Raw genomic sequence first — 20,081 nt, forward strand, 5'->3', positions numbered from 1 at the left:
GTTCACTAAATTGTGATAGTGATCTATTATATATTATATATCATATATTAGTTTGCAACAATATGTGATCCTTGGAAAAGAGAGACACTTTCACGTCCCGCAAGATGGACACATTGCGTTATACTTGCAACCTTTGCATGTGTATCACATATCGTGTGTAGTAGGAAAATTTGAAAGTCTCAAAGGAGAGTAAAGATCGCATTAGTGCAAACAAAAGGAAAATATTACTCGGTGAAATAACGGAACAGCGAAGAGAGATTGAATAGTGCTTGAGGATGTCTGGGGGACAAGAGAGACCAGGCAGTTAGACAAAAGAACAGCTGCTGTACAGGGATTTAAACGTTTGAAGTGCCGCACGAGATGGAGATCATGCGGCACGGCAGAAGCAAGCCAACAGCTGATCGAGCAAAGTGGAGGTAAAAAAAAAAAAATTTCCCATTGTATCACCGGTTAAGAGGGGGTTTCAGAGGAGCGATCACATCTCCTTGGAGTGCGTTCAAACCTCCACAATAATCCCCCCCAAACTTCACAATGGTGTGTAGCGCTGGCAGAAGGGGAAAGGGGTTGGCAAGTGAAGCGAGCAGGGGGTGATGCCCCCTATCAAAAATGAGTCTTAATCTGTTCTTTAAATCTTGTGAGACAAAGCAGATGTCTGACATTAATTAACCAATGTCTCATTCTCCAACTGCTAATTGGAGGGTATGTCGAACTTGACAATGTATTTGGTGATCTCGTCACCAGAGTATGACTAGAAATGACCTAGAAAATCAAATTATCTGACCTGCCTGACAGCTTTCTAGCTCAGTTGCTCATTCCCAAAGTATCAAGAGCTTGCTGCTTTTTCTGACCTTCAATAATATTGCTCGATGGAGCTGGACCCAATACAAAGGGTGTAAAGGTGTCCATTCTCCCTGGCCTGTTTTCCATTTCATCATTGTATATAAAACATGAAATATCGCAAACAGAAAAGAGGAGGTCTGACTATCTGAAGTCCAAAACACTCCCACAGTCCTCAAAACTGCCTTCTATGCATTGCTCTTCCAGGTGGCTGCTCACTGGTTATCCACTCTTAAGCACACAGAGCCTTCCCTTACAACTTAAGACAAAATCGAGTCTCATAGGCTCTCGCACTCCATGACCAGTGGCAATGGGAGCTCACAGCAGCTGCCCCTAACTCTCAAGATTATACAAATGAACTCTACAACTCTAAAATGCTGGAAAAAGTTGTGTAATGTGGCGTAACCAAATGTATGTGAAAAGGACAGCTGTCCCCTGTTCTTCTCCAAAAGGTCTTGTATTGACACAAGTATGGGTGGTGTAGTGAACCGCTGCACAAAAGCCATCTCGACCAAGCTTGTGTTACTTGGATATCAAGAGGAAAGAAAATTTCACTATCGCCATAGTTGCGTTGAAATAAAAAGCCAAATGTTGATTTACTTGTATGATTCATAACAGCTTACTCACTTGTATCTTGGTTAAAAGTGCACTTCATCTCTAAGTTATAACCGTGTCTGATGCAGAATCGGAAAAGAGAAACGTGTCTCATGCGGTCTTTTTTAATTTGTTCATTCTCTGACTTGCTGTATTTTGGGAGTAATGTCTATTCTGAGGTAGCAACCACCCCTACATGGGCTGTCATTTCATTACAGGGCCCACAACCCATGCACGCTAGACTGAATTAGTCACCTTAACCTGACATTTATGTGGGCGTAAAACTATAGTAATCGGAGGGAAAGATCAGAGCATTGAAACCACTTTGGCAAGAATGTGCCATTTAGCTCAACACTCACCAATCCTATGTACAGTCTCCAAAATAACATTAGGGACCTTGACATCTTGACTCAAAAGTCTTGTTCTCCAACACACTACTTAGTTACATGTTCTCTTTTTCTGTGATTCTTTGTGTGAAGACAAACTTTCAATACTTGTGTATAATTTTGCCCTTAGGTTTCCATGTGTGCCACCTTGAATAAATAAATGAGCTGAAAGTAGAAAATTTTAAACACAAGCTGTGCACAGGCCAGGGTCTACACCACGGATTATTGAGCTGTGCCACAATGAAACCGTTGCATGACATTTGGAAAAATCCATTTCTTCTAAAATATTATCAACTCCTATTCCCCATTTAACTCTTATGTGGTGTCATCTCTGTATAATAATTTCAGGTGGCCTCCTAGAGATAATTCCACATTTTTGGGGATTGTTTCTCATACAGATGAGACATGTCTTACTTTCTAAATGTCATTCGTATAATCGATTGAATTTATGCTGTATTTCTCTCATGTATACTTTACTAGAAACTGACTTTGGTTCTAAGTCATCTGTTTATTTCAGATAATTTTGAACACACTCTGGCAATTGTAGTTTTAGTCAATTGTTACTTTTAATGACATCAGTAGTCCTAAGAAGTGGATGCCCATTGAAACTTTGTATGAGAATTCACTGATGGTTTTCTGTTTACTAGGCTGCCACCTGCTGGCTAAATAAACAACATGCCTTTCCAGTCATTTTCAGTATTTAGAGCAGTGTTTCCCAACCTTGGTCCTGGGGACTCCCTGTGGGTGCAGGTTTTTGTTCCAGCCAGCTTCTGTTTTTTATTGGACTCGTGGGCTGATTTAAGTGATGGGAAATAACACAAGTTCTGTGTTTTGGGAACAATACAGAAATTAGAAAACTAAGTTTGGTTTAAAAAAAAAAATAAAAAAAAATGTGTGTGTGTGTATGTATGTGGTGGGTGTGTTTGTGTGTGTGTCCTGCGGTGGGTTGGCACCCTGCCCGGAATTGGTTCCTGCCTTGTGCCCTGTGTTGGCCTGGATTGGCTCCAGCAGACCCCCGTGACCCTGTGTTCGGATTCAGCGGGTTGGAAGATGGATGGATGGATGTATATTTGTATGTGTGTGTATATGTGTATGTATGTATGTGTATGTATATATATTCCCATATAAATGCTTGGTACATTTTAATTTATTATAAAGTGTTTTTTTTTTCTTTTTAACACTATTTTCATCTTGATTTTCATTCTACTTTTCTAGGTGTTCTAATTGTTTAACATCAGACCAACTAATTAGTGAATAATAAAGTACTTGCAGCCTTGGATTATTCAGTGTTGTTTGCCAGCGTCTCTGCTCTGCTTCTTTAATTGTCATTAATAAGATACAACGAAGTGGAAAAACTGCACAGAGAGGGGGCAAAATTAAAACAAAATCAACATAAGAGTTAAGCATTTAAATCTATAGCAAAAGCAGAAATATTTCTGAATGTCTTATAAATGTAAAAATCATGCTGCTGTGCTTTTCTGAATGTAGAATAAAAGAAAAACAATACCAGCTAATTTAATTGAGGTTGGTGGTGTCACTGATTAGGAATCTGGTTGGAACAAAAACCTGCAGCCACAGGACTGAGGTTGGGAAACACTGATTTAAACGATATTCAAAAGTGAGAAGCTTCAGATCCACTGTAGTTGTAATCCTGCTCCTTTGAAAGCTGCTGTACCTCAGTCTTCTGCAAATACCCAAGAATATAGTTTTCAATAGAGCCAACATTTCCAAGACGTTCTGCAATTTGGAGTGTTGCAATGAGCAGGAACTTGGGGTGTGAAGAGGCAGTGCTTACATGATTTCTGCGAACTGGTAAAGAAAAATTAAGACCATGTTGTTAGTATAGAACTGGTGACAATGTACAGTATAATGGGAAAACCCTAAAGCAACTGAGCAGGGACAAATGTAAGTTTTTTGAAGTTGTGTTTCAAATATACAGCCTTCCATTTGAGGTTTGTGTGTGTGTTTATAGTGTATAACATTCATTTTCTTCCCCTCCCCTGTTGCCTGTACCTTAGGATTTATCAGGTCCCTTGACTCGCTTTATGGCTAGAGTAGATTTGGCAGTGGATATCTCCAAGTGTTGGAAAATGTGTAAAATACAGTATGTAAAGTTGTGTACTGTAATTTTTAAAGATTATGCAAATAAAGAACATTCTTTGTGTTTTTTTTTTTTTTTTGGTCCTTTTTATGTAATTTAAGACAGTGACCATTGTAGCATACAACTGCTGAGGTTGTGTAGGTTGTGGGAGTTTTAGGATTAAAAACAAACTTGGGATTTCCTGAATTAATCAACATATTTAGTGACCAAATTTCTGTCCCCCTTCCTTTTCTATGTAAATGATGCACAGAAGAGTAGAATTACTTGTGTGAAGGGATAAGAATTTAAATATGGATCTCTCCTCTTTATTCTGTGTGCAAATGTTATTTATACCACAGTGTGGTTTAATCAAATCCGGGGCAAAATAAGTGAACCTCCATAGTCAAACCTGCCAATTTGAGGTTTTGAAAGTTAAGAACTGAGACGTGGGGGTGAATTTGAATCTAATATAGACATTTCATGTGGTGTTGTATTTTGAATGATAAAATTTTAAAATGTCACTGTTGCCTTAATTCTACAAGTCTCCTGCAGTGTAGCACACACATTTTTGGTAGAATATATATCCTTGCATCTTTAGGGCACTGAAATGAACAATGACAAAATGGCAGATTGTGGTGAGGCAGAAACAGAATTTTGCTTTAGCATTCATCAAAGTGGTAGGTAGTCTACATCATACTTTTTCAAAAAAACAAAACTCTTCAATTAATCATCCATAGTCTGAAAACCTGTGTACCCTTGGTTGTACTTATATAATTTTTTTTTTTTTATTAAAGTTTTTGCATTTACATAACTGAACCAAGCAGTAAAATAAATATGGAAAAGCAATCAGAACATTAGAAAAATAACTAGTACTCTGCACTGTGCATTGTGTGTCTGCAGAGTGTAGTAACCAGAGGAATGTTTTGTTTTTAAGGTCTATAACTTGTCTCAGAACATTCAAGAAGATGACCTTCAGCATCTGCAGGTAATCTGCCTTTCTTAGTTCTCCAAATATTTTGCTGTAGGCAGAGACCCTCCAAGGAGGAACTTTAGGAGTGCGGGCACTTTTTGAATCCTCTTCAAGAGTTTCATGGTATCTGTAATTTGACCCATGAAATATATGACCTAATCACCTCATATACTATGTGATCCCCACTTTTACTTTGAATGAACTGTAATGATTTGGTGCACTTCTGAATATTATGGTAGTATTCCATTCAAAATGGCGTCTAGCATTTTTTTTAATTGTCTGTATATATGTATTTGTGTGTGTTTTGTATTTGCCTTACTAAATCCCCCCCCTTTTAAATTCACTAGCTCTTCACAGAATATGGACGGCTTGCAATGGAGGAAATCTACCAGAAGCCTTTTCAGGTATCCTATCTCAAGTTTTTCAAACACACAGCCTTCTACTTTTGAAGTAGCACCAGTTGTTAAATTATAGGTTGCCACTTTATTTCAGTTATGGAGATGGGGAATAAGTGTTTGATCCCCTGGTGAATTTGCAAGTTTGTTCACTTGCACAGAAACCGTCTCTAATTTTTATGGTAGTTTCATTTTAATGGAGAGAGACAGAATATCAACCAAAAATCCAGAGAAAAAACACATCACATAAAAGTTATCAATTGATTTGCATGTCATGGAGAGAAATAAGGATTTGATCCTCTACAAACCCGCCAGAATTGTGGCTCACACCGATTACAATCATTCAGTTACAGATACTCCTGATCTCAACTTGTGTATAAAGCGCACCTGTCCACAGAATCCATTTCTTCCATTCCAACCTCTCCATCACCATGGGCAACACCAAAGAGCCTTCAAAGGATGTCAGGGACATGGCTGTAGACCTGCACAAGGCTGGAATGGGCTACAAGACTATAAGCAAGAAGCTTGGCGAGAAAGTGACAACTATTGGGGTAGTTATATGGAAATGGAATGTAAAATTGCCATTGGTCTGGAGCTCCATGCAAGATCTTACCTCATGTGGTGAGCAGAAAAGCAGGCTCATAGCATAATGTTTCCACCTCCATGCTTGACTGTGGGGATGGTGTTCTTTGGGTCATACTCGGCATTTCTCTTCCTCCAAACATGGTGGGTCGAGTTGATGCTAAAGATTTTGATTTTGGTTTCATCTGACCACGGCACTTTCTCCCAAGCCGCCTCTGAATCATTTAGATGTTCACTGGCAAACTTAAGATGGGCCTGTATATTTGCCTTCCTGAGCAGGGGGCGCTGCCAGGCTTCAATCCATTGGTGACTGTGGTCCCAACTGCCTTCAGGTCATTTTAACAAGCTCATCCCATGTAGTTTTGGGCTGATCCCTCACCTTTCTCATGGTCATCCTCACCCCATGAGGCAAGATCTTGCATGGAACTCCAGACTGAGAGCAATTTGATGGTCATTTTAGATTTCTTCCATTTCCAAACCGCACCAACAGTTGTCACCTTCTCACCAAGCTTCTTGCTGATGGTCTTGTAGCCCATTCCAGTTTTGTCCCTGATGTCCTTTGACAGCTCTTTGGTCTTTCCCATGGTGGTGAAGAGGTTAGAATGGAAGAAATGGATTCTGTGGACAGGTGGGCTTTATACACATAAGTAGTTCGAGATCCAGGAGTATCTGTAATTGAATGGCTGTGTGCCCCTGTGCTACACAGATTACAATCTGTGGGAGGCAGAATTCTGGCTCAGTTATAGGGGATCAAATCCTTATTTCTCTCAATGACATTCAAATCAATGTATAACTTTTATGTAATATTTTTGTCTCTTTCCATTAATTTGAAACTACCTTAAAAATTAGTGACTGGTCATTTCTTTGTAAGTGAGCAAACTTAAAAATTCAGCAGGCAATCAAATACTTATTCCCCCCCACTGTGTGTTATCTAAGATTTAGTGAGTGTGTTTTGTTGTACATAAATATAGGAAGACTGGGTAGTCCTTTCACCTGCCACTGTAATTACAAAAGATTGTGATATACATGTGTGTGTTTTTTTTTTTTTTTTTTAGTGGCCATTCTCTCTTGACATTGGCATTTGGTGTGTGTTTATTTCTGATTTTGGTAAAACATCAAGACATTTAGACTACAGTATAGAATTCAGTTTTTAAACGCTGAAAAACGCTCTGTGCTGTTTGACTGTCTGGATCATACTGTAGAGGACTCATTAACATCACACACAGGCTGCACAAAGGCCAGTTTGTTTATCGGAGATGGAAATGGTACTTGGATCCAGAGTATGTGGTGTGTACTGTGAATGTCTGCATGCATTTCTCCAGAACCAGCAGGATATCTTGTGCCCTCTGGGTATTGTGCTGCCTTTATGTGCTATGAGACAGACCAGTTATGAGGCTCCCATTGGAGAAATTTCACACTCACTTTGACTTGATGACTCCCAGTGGGACAATTCATAGAAAACAGTGCTGCCCAAATTTCAAATATTGTGATGTAATGGTGACCTTTCACCTCTGCCCCCCAGGTATGTAATAAAAATGGTAATGACCTAGTCTGCCAGAAATTGTATTTTGTGGTTGAATTTTATTTGGAGGAATGAGACGCATCCTTAAATCTGCTGAGTTTGTTTTCCAAAACCCTTCTGTTGCTTCCTTTCCTGATCAAAGAAGCAGTTCATTGTGATCTTGCAGGCATTCCAGAATACCTACCAGAAATTCATGTAAACGTAGCAAAGTGTACAGGTGAGATGTCACAGGTGTCGCCTTCAAAAATTCCCTTCGCATTTAATGGTAGCATTACCTGCCATTACTCATTTTAGGCACCAAAAGACATTTGTCCTGCAGAACATATTTCAAAACCAGCCACTAACATTCAAATTTCTGTAGAGAACAGCAGAACTCTAAGAAATGTATTATCTGTATTTTACTTTTCTTAGACCCTTATGTTTCTCATAAGAGATTGGAGTTTCCCATATGAACACCCATATGGCCTGAAAGGAGGAATGAGCTTCTTAGAGAAGAGGTTACAGGTAAATTTTTTGCTTTCTGGACAGTGTTGTACAAAATTTATTAATGGCTTTGAAATGTTTCACTTACAGTGGAGTCATTTTTATTGTTTTGGTTTTTGAGATGCTGATGAGACATTACATTTGTTCCACAAATTTAGTTTAATCAAAAGCTAGCATGGTTAATTCAGTCGGTGAGCTGCCTTGAGTTTTTGTGCTACCTAATGGTTAAATTGTTTCCTTTATTAGCTTTATTTCTTCAATATCCCATTAGATTGACTGTTTTGCTTCTAACAATGGAAGATCTCTTTGTCATAAAGAAACAAGCCAGCCACTATTGCACAATTTTGTAAAGAGTGGGTGATTCAATAAAATGGTTTTCCGACTTTCCCAGAGCCACTTAATCCACTTCAGTTATGGGAGGCTGAGGACTATGTTAGCAGCATAAGGCACAAGGCAGGAAGCAACTCTGGGAAGGATGCCGGGTCATAGCAGAGCCCACTCAAACGGGGACAATTCAGAGTCCCTAGGTAACTGGAACCTGCAAGTCTTGAGAGATGTGAAACTCGCATCGGTGTGTTGAGTGAATAAGTAAACTCTGCATACATGACGACTGGGCACAGGATTTGAACCCTGAACACCAGGAGTGATAGCCACAGAGTCGTGAGACGTACGTTGATTTGTGATCCGGCCTTATGGAGTCCATTCTCCAATAAATGCATCCTGGAGTTGCCTACTCTTCTGTGACACTCTACTGTTGAAATCTTGGATTATATTCATTAATTTTACTAAAGGAATACTAAACTTCTGAATTTAAGTGTATGGTAGTTGATTAGTCTCTGATGCTGTGAGTAAAACAAATACTTTTATTAGTCTTTCCATTGGTTCATTTTTATCTAGCACTTGAATGAGTTCACCTTAACCAGACACTTAACTAAGCAAATACCTGTAAGTACAACTCCAGGTAGCAATATTCAGATCTGCTTAATTTGGTTCTGGGTTGTGGTGAGTTGAGCGTAAGGCAGGGCACTAAATAAGTCAAACGAGATTGTTCAGTAGACTTTTTAAAAATTGTGTGGAAACAAATAATGCAATACAATAAACATTTAACTGAGATCAAGGGGCTGGCAGTACACTTGAGTATTTAGCCATGGACTTTCTTTATGATGCGGTCGTCTTTGTTCTGTTCTTGACTTTTATATCTTAGGTCAAACAAAAGCAGCATGAAGAGCTCCAGAATGTGAGAAAACACATTCATTCCTGCTTCTCCAATATCAAATGCTTCTTACTGCCACATCCGGGTCTTAAAGTTGCAACAAATCCAAACTTTGATGGAAGGTTAACAGGTACCCTAATTTGGTTTTCTATGAATTGTCTATTTAGAATGCGTGTTGTTAATCCAGCATTTATTTATTCATACTGGCATCTTGCATGAAAGATCTTGAAAAATGATGTGCTTAAGAACCGAAACATCCAATTAACAGTACTTCTTACCATAATAATCACCGTAATGGTGGCAACTAAAGGTCCTGCATTCCTTAAATTTACAAAGGTACCTGATTGCTATAGACCAGTAACGTACAACCAATTTAGACAGCTACTCCCTGTCTGCTTGTCTGCCTAAGATACCTTGGTGCCTGCTGCCTTAATTCAGTTAAATAAGGTGACAGGTTGGTAAAGCAATTTGCTGTATTCCTGTTTTTAAATGTGGAAAGCCCTTAGTAAATTAAGGTTGACTGCTAGAGGGTGAAACGTATTTGGAGGTTGACTTATCCACATGTTTCATTGGTTTAATTACATTTTAATGTAGGGGACTAATTTGAGATAGGATTTAACAACATGATGGCATGTTATAAGGTTATGACTTAGGTTGGTTTTAATTTCAGTCCTAGCATATCACCCAGGTAGCCGTATCCTGGCCTCTACATTAATTAATGTGTCCTTGCAGCACATTTTCATCTTTTTGTACACCAGGAAATGGTTCTTTGAACTCCAACTTTATTTTCAAGTGCTATGAAAGAAATGGTTTAATAGGGTCTTTTAGTTTGTATATTTTATGAAGAGTGGGAAAATTACTTTTTTTTTTTTTTTGACAGTTTAAAACTGCAGCATATCTGAAAACATTCTGATCATTTTTAAATTTTATTTTTTGGACGCCTATTTTCTTGCAGATATAGATGATGACTTTAAAATAGAACTGGAGAAGCTAGTGCCATTAATTCTGGCTCCTGAGAGTTTGGTGGAAAAAGAAATTAATGGATCTAAAGTGACTTGTAGGGATCTTGTAGAGTACTTCAAGGTGAGCTTTTTGTAATGTCTATATAAATAAATGCAAAGACCTTTTCTTTGAAAATTGTGGTTTTTAACCTCTTGTGTGTTGACTCTCAGGCGTACATGAAGATTTACCAAGGTGAAGAATTGCCTCATCCCAAATCTATGCTTCAGGTAATTCATTTTATTTGCAGTCTTTAAAGAGGAGTTCTTTCTCATCAACTGTTTGTAATTAAAAATTAGGCTGATCTTCTTTCTAACCAAACTGAATTTTATCAAAATTTGACCTATATACATTTTTGGGAATCTTTGTATAAAGAAGAAAAACATTGTAAAAATAGTTGTAAGACCATTCCGTGGCAGCCCTTCCACCATACTTCACTTTGTCTCGATCATGAAGTGTAGAGGAAAAGCCCAACAATTCTGTAAGACAGCAGCCATCCTGAGTTTCCAAATTAAAGTTATTGCTGCTGGGCCACTGATCTATATCATACAATTGAACAGCAATAGCTTTAAGAACTTCTTCCCAGTGCTGCAACAAATTTAATTTCTAGTGGCCCAAGGGACCCTTATGATCTCTGGTAATCTGATATGCTGTGATACTGCAGAATTCTTATCAATAAGCATCTAGATACATGCTCACATTGTAAAAGTGGATACCATTTCTTATCTCATGACTCATTTTCTTGTATGTATTGAGCAGTATGTTTACAACTAGGTGTGTGTGTGTGTGCGCGTATATAGATATCTATATAGATGGATATAGATAAATATCTTTGTAATTATTCCTTGTACACATCCTCAAAACGAGTTCTGTAATAATTTAGACTTTAGTGCTGTTGTCATTGTATATTTGTGGAAACCGTTTATGTCTCAGATGCGTAAATCCTTTTAAATGATTTGACTTTTTAAAATTGATGGCCCATCTGTTTGGGTGTCACAATTGACTTTTTTGTGGTGGCACTATATCCCTTTTTTTCTTTTTCTGAAAGGCGCCTTTTTAAAACCCTGCTAATCATGGAAGATTTGGATATATATTTTTTTATATATATAATGAAACAAATGCTGGAGCCACAAGAGTGATCCCATTTGTTAATAAATGGACAATAAGATGAATACTCTATTTTTCTTGGCACGGTGTGTGACAACCTTTTAATTTCAATTAAATGGCAGGCTAATTTGCCACTAGATATGGAAATGTTAAACTTTCAATCTGCACAGCACACTCGACCATATTGGGTCACCCTTGACCCGCATTCCCTTGCTTTAATCCAGGTTTGTGCATTCTTACTAATTTATGAGTGGACTCCTTTACATTTCCTTGCTGTCAGACAGCTGATGGTTTTGGTATGTATGTATGTATGTATGTATGTATGTATGTATGTATGTACAGTATGTATGGGTGTGTATAGATGTATGAAATTTTCACAAATGTTGTATCCCTGCATCCTTCTTCTGCAGGCTTACTGAAGTCGTATGTTCCTATCTAATTCTCACATTGCTGGTTCCTAAACACCCCTATCCAGAGCTTTGGTGCTCCTTCATTGAGCCTGGCCTTGGCAAGACGTGCAAAACTACTTAAGTCTGAATTGACTTATTGTGTAGTAATGTTCACCACATTTGACTGAGAGCCTGGCATTAACCCATCACCAGAATGGTGTATGTCATGTCATTAAAGTAGCAACCTGTGGCTCTGACATTGAGGGTATGTCAGTGAAATTCAATATTAGTTCAAATGATGCTAGCCCCGAAGGCCTGTGGTTTGTTAGCAGAGTGGGCACACTTTGTTGGCTGTGCATCCTTTATCTAGGGATATTCTTAGCAGACATCTGTTGTGGGTATGGTTCATTCACGTTATTTCTCCCCAATTTCTGTGAAACTTAAAAGGGATGACACAGACTTGGTATCTGGATATAGAAGATTGTGGATTTGTAGAGCACTAATACAGTTTCTAAGGACAAGTGATGGAGATCAAATGCCTTCTTAGTAGTTTAAGGAGATCCATGACAGATTGTAGTGCACCACCCAAGAAGTCTTCCCTTTAAACTTGTTTGAAAGTATCTTGAAATCTATTCACTCTTTCACTAATAAATGCTATTGTGTGAGGCACTCATCCTGGGTTGCTTAGAAGAGAGACTTGCAGCAGTGCTGTGACCTTTTTTCACTGTGTGATATTTTTGGTAGGCCCAGAAACAAAGCAATAGATTAGCTTTACATCAAACACTGTATATGAACAGATGAGGTGTGGGAACAAATATTTCATGAAGATGTATATACATTACATTTTAAACACTTTAATAGTCTCGTAATCCAGTACAACAGACATAAATTATACACAGTCCTAACCAGGAAGTGTGAAGTGAATGATATTCTAATAAGCATAGTCTGCATTTGAAAGAGCAAAAGTATAAAGTCCGAGTACCTAATGTGAATAATCGCTGTTCAGTAAATCTATGCTGAGACTCCCTCAGCAGAGCCGGCCTTTCTGATGTTGCGCTGCTGCTCACTATGCATATCAAAGTGCTTCATAAATTCGGCAATTGAACAGAGAAGCTTGTTGTTTCAACACCAGTTTTCAAAATGAGCAATGTAAGACTTGTACCTCTCGTCCCAAACCATAAGTGAGAGCTGCATTGCAGCCTTATGAATTGTAGAAACATTTATTAATTACTCTAGTCTACAGTCGTGGCCAAAAGTTTTTTGAGAATGACACAAGTATTCATTTTCACAAAGTTTGCTGCCTCAGTTTTTATGATGGCAATTTGCATCTACTCCAGAATGTTCTGACGAGTGATCAGATGAATTGTAGTTAATTGCAAAATCCCCTTTTGACATGAAAATGAACTTCATCCTAAAAAAAAAAATTCCATTTATTTTGTGAAGAAGGCTTCAGGGTGCCCAAGAAAGTCCAGCAAGCTCCAGGCCAGTCTCCTAAAGTTGATTCATGGCTCGGGATCGGGGCACCACCAGTGCAGAGCTTGCTCAGGTGTGTGAGAGTCAAAGACTTTTGGAGGATGGCCTGGTGTCAAGAAAGGCGGCAAAGAAGTCAAGAAAAGTATCAGGGACAGACTGATATTCTGGGATTGGACTGCTTTGGAGTCATTTTCTCGGATGAATCCCCTTTCTGATTGTTGGGTGCACCCAGAAAAAAGAAAAGGTGAGAGCTACCATCAGTCCTGTGTCATGCCAACACTAAAGCATCCTGAGACCATTCATGTTTGGGGTTGCTTCTCAGCCAGGGCAGTGGGCTCACTCACAATCGGAGAGCAACTTCTCCCAACCATCCAAGAACAGCTTGGTGACCAACATGGTGGAGCACTGGGCCTCGAGGCAAAAGTGACAACTGAGTGGCTCTGAGAACAAAACATCGACATATGGAGTCCATGGCCAGGAAACTCCCCAGACCTTAATCCCATTGAGAACTTGTGGTCAATCCTCAAGAGGCAGGTGGACAAACAAAAACCCACCAATTCTGACAAACTCCAAGTATTGATTATGCAGGAATGGGTTGCCATCAGTCAGGATTGGGCCAGAAGTTGATTGATAGACAGCATGCCAGGGTGAATTGCAGGGGTCTTGAAAAAGAAAGAGGGGCCAGCACTGCAAATATGGACTCTGCACATAAACTTAATGTCATTAAAAGCTTCTGAAACTTATGAAATGCTTGTAATTCTACTTCAGTATACCATAGAAACATCTGACAAAAGATCTAAAAACACTGAAGCGGCAAACTTTGTGAACACCAACACTGGTGGTGTTGTGAAAACTTTTGGCCACAACTGTACAGATCCCCTGTGGAATGAAGAGGAATGCCGATTCCTTCCTGGATGTAGAACAATGAAATTTTCATCTATCATTACACAGATAAGGGGGGTCTTAACTAGAGACTGACATCACAGAGTACCCTGTAGATTTGGGTGCAAGGTACTAGAAAAGGAAGTATGGAATGCAAAAGCCTTTGCTATCCAGTCCTTGTAATTTTTAAAGTGAGAAACAGAAGTACATGCTTCATCTTTAAACTTAAGCAGACACAGGGCTCCACTGTGGAAGAGAATTCCATCTCCCCTCTGGTGCTTAGACCAAGAAAAGAAGACACGGAGTTTGTGCCACATGAGCCCCTTTCTTTCAGAATGTGCATTTGTTGCAGACTTCCTATCTGCTATCTTGGATCGACGTGCCTACCTCGACGTGCCTACCTCGTTATCAAGTTGCAGAATGTGTTTTAATATGAAATCTATGTAAGTAGTTTTTGGAATTAAAAAATAACCTTGCCTCCATCACTGATTTGTCCAGGATGAACTTTTGCCTGCCATTGCTTGAATTAGTTATTCGTGTATATGAACTTGAGTCACATTTAGTTGATGAGCACAGAGTGATGTCGTTTTTTTTTTTATCTTTCAAACAGGCAACAGCAGAAGCTAACAATCTTGCTGCCGTTGCTGGAGCAAAGGACTTGTATGGTAAAAGTATGGAGCAGGTGAGTATTGATCAGCATAGCTTATTGTGCGAACACTCGGTTGGATGTGGACTCGCTCTGTTGTAAGGCTGTCGCATTAGCTAACAGTTATGAAGTTCAAATGTTCATATTGAAAGAAATAATATACGCTTTGATCTTGAGAGCAAGTTAAAAATTATGGTTTTTGTGTACATGGGCCATATTCCTTTTTATTTATTATTATTAAATCTTCAATGTGGTCACCTTCAAAACATATTGATGAGTGGCACAGCCCAGTAAGAATCTGATTCCATGCTCATACCAAATGACACAGAACCTGTTTCTACAATTAATACATATAAGAAAACCATTGTTTAACTCTTTTAGGGCTAATTCTCTCCCAAAAAAGTACTGTTTTCTAAAAAGCACACAGAGAAATGGTTTCTCACACAAACCAACATAAAATACTTATTTACAACACAAGTCACTCTGTTTTGTATGTTCCATGAGCCTCTACTATATGTAAATTCACATACTTATGACAGGTCGGTCTCATCACTCATAAGCTGAAAGACATTTTGCGGGGGGGGGGACAAAAACAGCTGCCAGTCTCATTTTTTTGATTTCCACATTGCTTGCATCAAAATCACTTAGTCAGTCTGATTGAGGAATAATGCACAAAAAATCAAATAAGTAATGTGGCCTCAGTATTTTGCTTTGTGCACTCACTTCGCTCTCTTGCCCGATGTCGATGCCGTTCTAAATGTTTACTCAACGCTCCTCAAACACTCGCAGGTACTCCAGTCCAGCGGTGATTTTTGTCGATGTTTACAGCTGATTATCGCCCTCTGCCCCTGGATGTTCCACCCTAAAAGAGTTCATCAGCGTGTCATGTTTCTAACTGCTTCTCTGTACTCTGCCTGAGGGCCCAATACAATGTCACCTGTGCTCTTTATTTAAACTTAGATATTGTTTTACAAACGAGAAAACTGAATGTACTAAATAGTCAGAGTGTCGCCCCTTTTTTTTTTTTTTTTTAAGCAGAATCTTTATTGCCATACCAATAATTGGTCTATGGTTCAGCTAATAGAAATGTCACAAAGACACAACAATGCAGTTCTCTGAAGTGCCACATTGCTGTGTAACTTTTTTTTTTTTTTTAATATATAAAAGATGCCTAAAACAAAGGAGTAATAAAATATTAAGCCATCCTGTATTACATTTTTGCTATAATTGTAAAGGTTTGTGGATTGAGTTCACTTTAGTCCTGTATGTTTTACTGCCTGGTTCTGCCCACAACATGAGCCAAGATGTCCGATTGTGTCCCACACTCCTAATATGTTGCCCGGCAGCATTTCTGGGTGGTATTTAGTTATGATGTATGCAGTCAAACCTTTGAACCTGTTTTAGGATGTGTGTACTTTGCATGACATTTCTAATTTAGACTACATCACATATTTTAGAGGCCTCAGTTATTTTATTTTTTTTTGTGACTTTAATTCTTTTTCGGAACAGATTTGTGGTGGTGACAAACCTTACATTGCACCTTCCGATTTGGAAGCAAAGCACCTGGATTCGAAAGACTCCGCTGTCCGACAGTTCCGGTCTGTGAAGAAAATGGGTGGTGAGGAGTTTTGTCGGCGGTACCAGGAGCAGCTGGAGATGGAAATTGAGGAGACCTATGCAAACTTTGTTAAGCACAATGACAGCAAAAATATCTTCTATGCTGCTCGCACACCTGCAACGCTCTGCGCTGTAATGTTCTTCATGTACATCGTCTCAGCAGTGACTGGCTTTGTTGGAGTGAGCTCCATAGCTACCCTATGTAACTTTATAATGGGAGTGGCACTACTGGCCCTCTGTATCTGGGCATATGTGAAATACTCGGGGGAGTTTCGAGAAATCGGAACCATCATCGATCAGATTGCAGAAACCATATGGGAACAGGTACGTACGAGTATCTTCTTAAATCCTACTACTCTAAAGCATCTCAAAAGTTCCACTTTGGAAAAGATCAGTTCAACCATTATGATGGAGAAACAGGCTTACTGGGCAAAATTTTCTTTTGTGCTGGGGACCAGTGAGCACTTTTTAGACACCTTTTTTTGGACTGCTTTCTGATGTCCATAGCAGTTTAGAAAAACCAATTTGGTTTAGGGTGTTCTAATTCTGTTCAGGTAAGTTACCAGTATCGGTGGTGCATTTCCATGAAGGTGTATTTGAGTTGCTGTCTCGATCGCCAGGATTGACTGATGGCCCCTCGTTTTTTGGTGCCTGTCGGTGGGCCACAGTGGTATTCACTACCTCACCTGCTGTAGTGAACTAACCCACCTGCTTGGCTTGCTCTGAGCTCCTCTTAATCAGGCCCAGTGTTTCATGATCGCCACTCGATGATGACTCGGCCTAATGTGTTCCATCTCATGTATGCTCTGTGTCTACGGTAAGTTCTTGACCCTTAGAAACTAACATTTTCTTGACTCTGAAAGACCAACCGTAAGATGCAAAAACAAGCTCTTAAAGGATCTGCCTTATGAAGTCAAAGATAACGTACTAAGATTAATACTGAAGTGGTGGTTTAATAGACATTGCTGTGTAGGACACAATACATTCGAATGATTCCAGCAGGATAACACAACACTCTTTGCCAAGCATTTAAGGCAGAGGAAGAAAAACGTACAGCAAAGCAGTTGGTGCTTTGGGCAGGAGGAGCGAAACCTCCTGAAATGTTGGCCTGTGTGGATCGGTAAGCTGTTTGGGAAACCCACCTTGCGGTACCCCATTGAGTACTGAGAAAAGCGCAATATAAAATGTAATGAATTCTGTCATCCTGTGGCTCGTCCAGATCAATAGCAGATATCCAAATGTGTAGCAACAGCAGACAACATAATCCGTTGATATTCTCTGATGAAGGCATTCGCCATGTCCATGTGGGAGTGACGTTGATGGTCACCAGGTGACGTTTCGTTGGTTACACTTGTTCTTCCCTCTTCAAGCCTTTCTGCCCCTTTGTAAACTTTCCCCGAGTGCTGCTGTTTTCACTTCTGTACTGACATCAGCAGGTCTGCACAAAGAAATCTTGTTGTTCAGCAGTGATGCAATCTCTCCTGTCTGTCTGTCCATGGCTTCAACTAGACTAACATGCTGTGCGTGTCAATCTAGCCATAAGCCATTGCAAATGTTGTATTGCATCAGCTTCTACCTGTTGCGGTTATCGCCGTTTACTTTTTCATTTAGTCTCGTATATTATGTCGTCCACTAACACACATGCAATTCCGTCATCTGTTTTATTTTTGACTCTGACTCCTCTTTACATAAAGATTTAATAAACAAATATGTAATATGCGACTGTCGGATGAAGTAACTAAAAGTGAGATGCTCCAAGTTTCCTATCGAGTAGTTTAGTCGCCGAACGCACATGAATGTTGCGCCGGGCCTGCATTTTCCAGCTTATTAATCTTCTTGCTCTTTCTTTCTCTTCCTTGCTGCACAGAGGACTCCACGAAAGGTGAGCCACGCGGCGGGAGATGGAGGCCGAGCCGCTCCTCTTTGCCTCTTGCCCATGTAACTAACGGTGCGCTCCTTGTTTTTAGGTATTTTCCAGACTTTTTCAGTTGGCGAGAAGTCGAGTGACATGGCGAATGTTTGCATCAGCGCAAAGACTGAGACTTTCTGCAAACAACAATAACAAGAAGAGAAACTAGCGCCATGGCTCACTTTTTTTTTTTTTTTTGCTCTTTCTTTCTTGCGTGTGTCCGCCGGGCTGATTTTAAAATCTGGTCTCCACATGTCCTGCCAGACCGACTTGTTTTGCTAAACTTTTTTTTGTGGTTCTGAGTTGCACATTCAAGGGCCCTCCATCAGTTATTCCTGGAGAAGATCGCTTCTTGGTGGAGCAGCAGCAGGGCCCACACACCGTCATCGTTTGCATTTTTATTTGTTTGCGTTTTCCATGCGTCTTTTTTTTTTTTTTTGTATGTTTTCGTTTTCATTTATTTTCATTGTTCTCATTTTTGCCATCTTCCTTTTTTTTTTTCCTCCTCCTCCTCCTTTCTTTCTCTTTCCCTCCCTCCATTCCCACTTTCTAGGTGTTGAAGCCTTTGAGTGATCAGCTCATGGAGGACAACATAAGACAGACTGTGGCCAACTCCATTAAAGCTGGTCTGACTGAGCAGGTCACACAAAATGCCAAATTAAAAATGAACTGATGGGCGTCCTGACCCCCCCCCCCCCCCCCCCGTTTACCCACCCACCCCGTCAACCTGGCCTGCCTGACCTCGAGTGCTGCCTGTAGACTAATGGACTCCGTGAACCAAAGTTTACAATGCTGATCTTTCAAAAAGGCTTTGGAGGAAACCACCGAGCACTCAGAAGACGTCCTGCCGGCCGCAGTCCTTCAGGACACCCGTGTGCACGATGTTGACTTGTGACCAGCGAGTCCCACTCGAACCTCCTCCAGCTTTCAATTTCCTTTACCCACCATGGATTAGTCCATTTCTGAAGTTTTAATTGGACAATGACGAGCTTTAGCCATTTTTTCTTTCTTTCTTTCTGAAAAATTGCACTGGAGTCGCGTAAAAGGCAATTTCAGGGAACGGCAGCCAATCACTGCTTTGTGTATCTTTTGGAATTAAAAAAAGGCGTCCGTAGAAATGATTGAAATACAAATCCGCCTCCTCCTCCCTCCCCTGATTGTCTCCAAATTGTATTTGTATCTCGTCAGTCAGCCGCTGCAATTTTATTTGAATTCTCCTTTAGCGTCAGCCTGCCAGTTTTTAGCCATTTTGCACGTAGTGACGTCCACACAGCGCACGTGGCGGGGAGCGAACGCTGGCGGCAGGGGAGACCTTGGAGATCACATTGCCTTGCCTCTTTATTTTTTTTTTACGTTATTATTTTTAATCTGTAAATGTGCCCTAAAGGTATAAGAAGTGACCTCTGGGTGTTCAGTTTTTTTTCTGTAATATAAAAGTAAAGGGCATTGGGATATGCCAACGTTTTAACAACAATTCCATCCAAACTGACGACCGTCTGTACAGTGTGCTTTACCGTCAGTTTTTCTATCAGATTAATAGGGCATGTATATTTAACTATAAATATATAAATACAGATTTTGTATCAAAAGTTTTGTAGTTTATTGGAAATCCTGGTTCCGTGGTAGGCTCAAGTACAGTTTCCGTAACGGAATGTTTTTGTGGTCAATGTCCTAATGTGAGAATGCATTTAAAATTGGAGTTTTTGATATTTTTGTCATATAACCAACCTGCCTCCAGCACTGAGATTCCACCCCGCCTCTGGCAAAGCAATGGGAATGTTAAATAGTTGAACTTGATTTGTCCTTGCATTTTAAACTTTATTCCTGTAATTTATTTTTCAATACATAATTAAATCAAACGATACAGTACCACCATGCTTGATGTCTCTTTACGTGGGGAAAGTGGACCACCGAGTGGTGTGACCCTGCATGTCCGCATCCGCGCGTCTTGTTTGATTTTTGCTTTTTCTTCCTTCCAGCAGAGTGCTCACCTTTTT

At 39.8% G+C, this 20,081-nt stretch overlaps 1 protein-coding gene across 2 annotated transcripts in view; it reads left to right on the plus strand.

Annotated features, from left to right (window-relative positions):
* atl2 (atlastin GTPase 2) overlaps positions 1-19,956 on the plus strand; it is a 113,695-nt gene extending 93,739 nt beyond the window's left edge. The window contains exons 5-14 of one of the 2 annotated variants that reach the window (XM_028820242.2): positions 4,832-4,882; positions 5,215-5,271; positions 7,778-7,870; positions 9,054-9,192; positions 10,018-10,145; positions 10,235-10,291; positions 14,523-14,594; positions 16,068-16,499; positions 18,043-18,057; positions 18,143-19,956. In XM_028820242.2, coding sequence (XP_028676075.1) covers positions 4,832-4,882; positions 5,215-5,271; positions 7,778-7,870; positions 9,054-9,192; positions 10,018-10,145; positions 10,235-10,291; positions 14,523-14,594; positions 16,068-16,499; positions 18,043-18,057; positions 18,143-18,253 — 1,155 coding nt within the window. In that variant the 3' untranslated portion in view covers positions 18,254-19,956. The remainder of the gene's footprint in view (positions 1-4,831; positions 4,883-5,214; positions 5,272-7,777; positions 7,871-9,053; positions 9,193-10,017; positions 10,146-10,234; positions 10,292-14,522; positions 14,595-16,067; positions 16,500-18,042; positions 18,058-18,142) is intronic. The other variant, XM_028820241.2, reaches the window with a different exon arrangement.
* Positions 19,957-20,081: the final 125 nt, after the last annotated feature.

The sequence above is a fragment of the Erpetoichthys calabaricus genome, chromosome 15 (genome assembly GCF_900747795.2).
Source record: "Erpetoichthys calabaricus chromosome 15, fErpCal1.3, whole genome shotgun sequence".
NCBI lineage: Eukaryota > Metazoa > Chordata > Cladistia > Polypteriformes > Polypteridae > Erpetoichthys > Erpetoichthys calabaricus.